The sequence below is a fragment of the Gadus chalcogrammus genome, chromosome 21 (genome assembly GCF_026213295.1).
Source record: "Gadus chalcogrammus isolate NIFS_2021 chromosome 21, NIFS_Gcha_1.0, whole genome shotgun sequence".
Classification (NCBI taxonomy): Eukaryota; Metazoa; Chordata; class Actinopteri; order Gadiformes; family Gadidae; genus Gadus; species Gadus chalcogrammus.
Window position 1 is genome coordinate 2080116 of NC_079432.1, and position 5000 is coordinate 2085115.

The 5000-nt window shown below is 56.5% G+C and overlaps 1 protein-coding gene across 1 annotated transcript in view; it reads right to left on the reverse strand.

Moving 5' to 3' along the window:
• kidins220b (kinase D-interacting substrate 220b) overlaps positions 1-5000 on the reverse strand; it is a 42989-nt gene that overhangs the window by 22802 nt on the left and 15187 nt on the right. The window contains 8 exon segments of the mRNA XM_056581844.1: positions 161-288; positions 621-853; positions 2164-2326; positions 2670-2817; positions 3245-3333; positions 4132-4293; positions 4296-4368; positions 4889-5000. The exon segment at positions 4889-5000 is cut by the window's right edge and continues 29 nt beyond it. Coding sequence (XP_056437819.1) covers positions 161-288; positions 621-853; positions 2164-2326; positions 2670-2817; positions 3245-3333; positions 4132-4293; positions 4296-4368; positions 4889-5000 — 1108 coding nt within the window.

Genomic DNA, 5000 nt, shown 5'->3' on the forward strand with positions numbered 1-5000 from the left:
GAGGAGGAGGAGGGGAGGAGGTAGGGAGGGGGCCATAGGAAGTAGGAGAGAGGAGCTGAGGAGAGGAGGTGCTGGGGACTGACCCTGTTGTAGAAGGGGTGCTGGGGCCCGGCCAGGCCGCTGTAGTAGCTGCTGTGGGTCTCGCCGCCGCCCCGCCCACGAAGGAGGCGGAGGGCGAGCAGGCGGTGGAGGGCTGGCTGTACATGGAGGTGGGCCGCACCTGCGCCTCCTGCTGCATGCTGGGAGACGTCGCCGCACTCAGGTTCATCGCTCCGGGCCGAACCGCGTCTGGGAGGGGGGGGGGGGGCAAAGGGTGAGGGAGGGAGGGAGAGAGAGGGGGGAGAAAGGGGGAGGTAGAGGGGGGGAGAGAGAGCGGGGAGGGAGAGAGGGTAGGAAGAGAGAGAGGGGGGAGGGAGAGAGAGAGGGTGGAGAGAGAGGGAGGGAGAGAGAGAGGGGGGAGAGAGAGGGGGGAGAGAGGGAGGAAGAGAGGGAGGGGGGGATATCAGGGGTAGTAGATTCAAGGTCTTCTTTGGATCCATGGAGGGATCATCTCCCCCGCAGTATGATCCTGATCAACGGGTCTCCTTTATCCTGTATATTGATCCTGACCCCCCCCTCACCTGAGATGATCTCCCTGAGCTTGGGGTCCAGGTTGAGGTGCAGGGCAGGAAGGTCTTGATGTCGCGGGCCGAGAGCACAGGGGTACGCCGAGGACAGGAAGACCTCGAAGCTCCGCACGTCGGCGTCGATCTCCAGCAGCGGCTCCACGTCCTTGGTGGTCGGGATGCCCTTGGAGATCTGGACCACCAACACACTCAGCATCCCGTCGCCATGGCAACCCGCACTCCGTGCACTCGTATACGACAACTTATTCATATAGATGTTCAGATATAGAATATATTTAAAGCAATATTTCTGTGAATCGCTTTTTTCATTTACACTTCTTATTTCCATGGAAGAAGAGCTGGAGATGGGAGGAGTGAGGAGGAGGAGGAGGAGGAGTGAGGAGGAGGAGGAGGAGAGGAGGAGTGAGGAGTGAGGAGGAGGAGGAGGAGGAGGAGGAGGGAGGAGTGAGGAGGAGGAGTGAGGAGGAGGAGGAGGAGGAGGATGAGGAGGAGAGGAGGAGAGGAGGAGGAGGAGATGAGGAGGGGAGGAGGAGGAGGGAGGAGTGAGGAGGAGGGGAGTGAAGAGGAGGAGGAGTGAGGAGGATGAGGAGGAGGAGGAGGAGGAGGAGGGAGGAGGAGGAGGAGGAGGAGGAGAGTAGTGGAGGAGGAGGAGGAGAGGAGGAGGAGTGAGGAGGAGGAGGAGGAGGAGTAGTGGAGGAGGAGGAGGAGGAGTAGTGGAGGAGGAGGAGGAGGAGAGGGAGGAGGAGGAGGAGGAGGAGGAGTGGAGGAGGAGAGGAGGAGGAGAGGAGGAGGAGGAGGAGGAGGAGGGGAGGAGGAGGAGGAGGAGGAGGAGGAGGAGAGGAGGAGGAGAGGGAGGAGGAGGAGGAGGAGGAGAGGGAGGAGGAGTGAGGAGGAGGAGGAGTGGAGGAGGAGAGGAGGAGGAGTGAGGAGGAGGAGGAGGAGGAGTAGTGGAGGAGGAGGAGGAGGAGAGGGAGGAGGAGGAGGAGGAGAGGGAGGAGGAGTGAAGGAGGGGAGGAGGAGGAGGAGGAGGAGGAGTGAGGAGGAGGAGGAGTGAGGAGGAGTGGAGGAGGGGAGGAGGAGGAGGAGGAGGTGAGGAGGAGGAGGAGAGGAGGAGGAGTGAGGAGGAGGAGGAGGAGGAGTGGAGGAGGAGGAGGAGGAGGAGGAGAGGGAGGAGGAGGAGGAGGAGTGAGGAGGAGGGGAGGAGGAGGAGGAGGAGGAGTGAGGAGGAGGAGGAGGAGAGGGAGGAGGAGGAGAGGAGGAGGAGGAGTAGTGGAGGAGGAGGAGGAGGTGAGGAGGAGGAGTGAGGAGGAGGAGTAGTGGAGGAGGAGTAGTGGAGGAGGAGGAGTGAGGAGGAGTGAGGAGGAGGAGTAGTGGAGGAGGAGGGGGAGGGGGAGGGGGAGGAGGAGGGGAGGAGGAGGAGGAGTAGGAGGGGAGGAGGAGGGGGAGGAGGAGGAGGAGGAGGAGGAGGAGGAGGAGGAGGAACAGAGAGGAGAACGAGAAGAGGAGTAGCCGGCCTTGAGGAGGGCGTGCCCCTGACCTGTCGTAGATGGCCTTGAGGGTGGTGGTGTCGGGAACTCCGTCCGTCTCCTCCAGCAGCAGGATGAGCCAGGAGGTTCGGTACGGCCACTGCTCCGTCAGGTGATCCACGACGCCAGCCGGGTCCCAGTTAAACGTGATCTGATTGGCTCTCAGCAGACGGCCTGCAGGGAGAACAGGAAGTACCGCCCCCTAGTCCGTCAAATCCTCTCTGACCTCACATCCTGTCTCAAGGCTTGATGAGCTGTGTGTGTGTGTGTGTCTATACCGTGTGTGTGTGTGTTTCAGTGTTTGTGTGTGTGTGTGTGTGTGTTTCAGTGTGTGTGTGTGTTTCAGTGTGTGTGTGTGTGTGTTTCAGTGTGTGTGTGTGTGTTTCAGTGTGTGTGTGTGTGTGTGTGTGTGTGAGAGTGTGTACCTGTAACAGAGACGATGTTCAGCAGTCTCCTCATGGTCTGAGGGCAGTGTGTGTGTGTGTGTGTGTGTTTCAGTGTGTGTGAGAGTGTGTACCTGTAACAGAGACGATGTTCAGCAGTCTCCTCATGGTCTGAGGGCTGATGTCGCTGAACCAGTCCTCGGTCACCAGCAGCTTGCTGAGGTCGAAGGACATCTGCCGCGTCACCGAGCGCTGCACCTGCTGCCGACGCCGGTACGTGTCCTGACCACAGCCACACAGAACCAGTTACAACCAGTGACAACCAGTGACAACCAGTGACAACCAGCTAGGACTTGTAGAACCACGCACAACCTGTCAGAACCAGTTACATCCAGTTAGGACTAGTAGAACCAAGTACAACCTGTCAGAACCAGTTACATCCAGTTAGGACTAGTAGAACCAAGTACAACCAGTCAGAACCAGTTGGAGTGAGTTGGAACTAGTAAAAACTAATTGGAACAAGTTCCAACCAATTACAGCCAGAACAAGTTGGAACCAGATGGAACCAGTTCTACATAAATGAGTCATGCTTCACGTGAAGCTCTGAATAAACACATTAGCTGTGTGGCTTTAGGCTCTAAGGCCCTCGGGGAGGGGACGGAAGCAGAATAAACCGGTTCTCCGTGAGGGGCAGTATGGGGTCTCTCACCCGGCGGTTCAAGGTGGTCTTGCTGCCGAACTTGGAGAGTTCTCCCAGACTGTGTTGAGACAACTTCCTGTCCAGCTCCTCGTGCCAGCCTACACACACACAAGCACACACACACACACACACACACACACACACACACACACACACACACAAAAAACATGAAAGTTACAGTTAATCTTAATCGATTATGGTATGTATCTGCAGTATGTGTATACATGGAGTATGTTGGAGTGTAACGGTGTGTAACCATCTGTGGCAGTGAGGTCGCTGGCAGGGCGTGTATGGGTACGGTGTGTGCCTATACTGTGTGTGTCTGTTTGTGTGTCTGTGTGTATAGTGTGTGTACTGTGTATGTGTGTGTGTTTGTAAGGTGTGTGTCCTGTGCATGTGTACATGTATAGTGTGGGTACTGTGTATGTGTGTATAGTGTGTGTCCTGTGTATGTGTGTGTGTTTGTAGTGTGTGTACTATGTGTTTGTGTGTGTGTGTGTGTTTGTGGTGTGTGTCCTGTGTATTTGTGTGTACTGTGTGTTTGTATGTGTGTGTGTGTGTGTGTGCTTGTAGTATGTGTCCTGTGTGTGTGTGTGCGTACTGTGAATGTGTGTGTGTGTGTGTGTGTGTACTATGTGTTTGTGTACTATGTGTGTGTGTACTGTGTGTGTGTGTATAGTGTGTGTGTGTGTGTGTGTGTGTGTGTACACTATGTGTGTGTGTGTGTGTGTGTGTGTATAGCGTGTGTCCTGTTTGTGTGTGTGTTTGTGTGTGTGTGTGTGTGTGTGTGTGTACTATGTGTTTGTGTGTGTGTGTGTGTGTGTGTGTGTGTGTGTGTGTGTGTGTGTGTGTGTACTATGTGTGTGTGTGTATAGTGTGTGTCCTGTGTGTCTGACCGTCGGCGGGGGCGGCGGGGTCCCGGGCTCCGGGGCCGGGCGCCAGCTTGCGGGCGGAGCTGAGCCCCCGGCTGTTCAGGAAGACGGGCAGGTGCACGATGTTCCTCATGTAGTCGTGGCCGTTGATGTTGGAGTCGCGCAGCACGCTGCTCAGGTTCTGGTGATGGCCTTGATGATGATGTGGGGGTCGCTGGCGAAGATGGAGATGAACGGGCCCTTGGAGAAGAGGACCCTCACCTGGAGGGGGGGAGGGAGGGGGGGGAGGGGGAGAGGGAGGGAGGGGGGGGGGAGGTGGAGAGGGAGGGAGGGGAGGGGGGGAGAGGGAGGGAGGGGGGAGGTGGGGAGGGAGGGGAGGGAGGGAGAGGAGGAGGGAGGGAGAGAGAGTAGACAGATTGATAAAGATGGATTTTCTCAATCGTCACGGCAACATTGTGCCAGCATCGTCACGGTAACGAGATGATGTCAAACAAGTAAATCACATCAAAGAGACCATCAAATATGTTTTGTTCCTCATGACATGGTGTTTGTGTACGATGTGCAGTTGCATAGTTGTGTATTTAAGTGTGTGTGTGTGTGTGCGTGTGTTTTAACGTGTGCGTGTGTGTGTGTGTGTGTGTGTGTGTGTGTGTGTGTGTGTGTGTGTGTGTGTGTGTGTGTGTGTGTGTGTGTGTGTGTGTGTGTGTGTGTGTGTGTGTGTGTGTGTGTGTTTTAAAGTGTGCGTGTGTGTGTGTGTGTTTGTGTGTGTGTGTGTCCTCACCGTGTCCAACATCTGCAGCACCTTGTCCTGCTCGCAGGAGTCCAGGCCGTCGATGATGACGGCCAGGCGGGTCTGGTTCTGGGTGAAGCTGTCGATGCTCTTCGCCATGCGG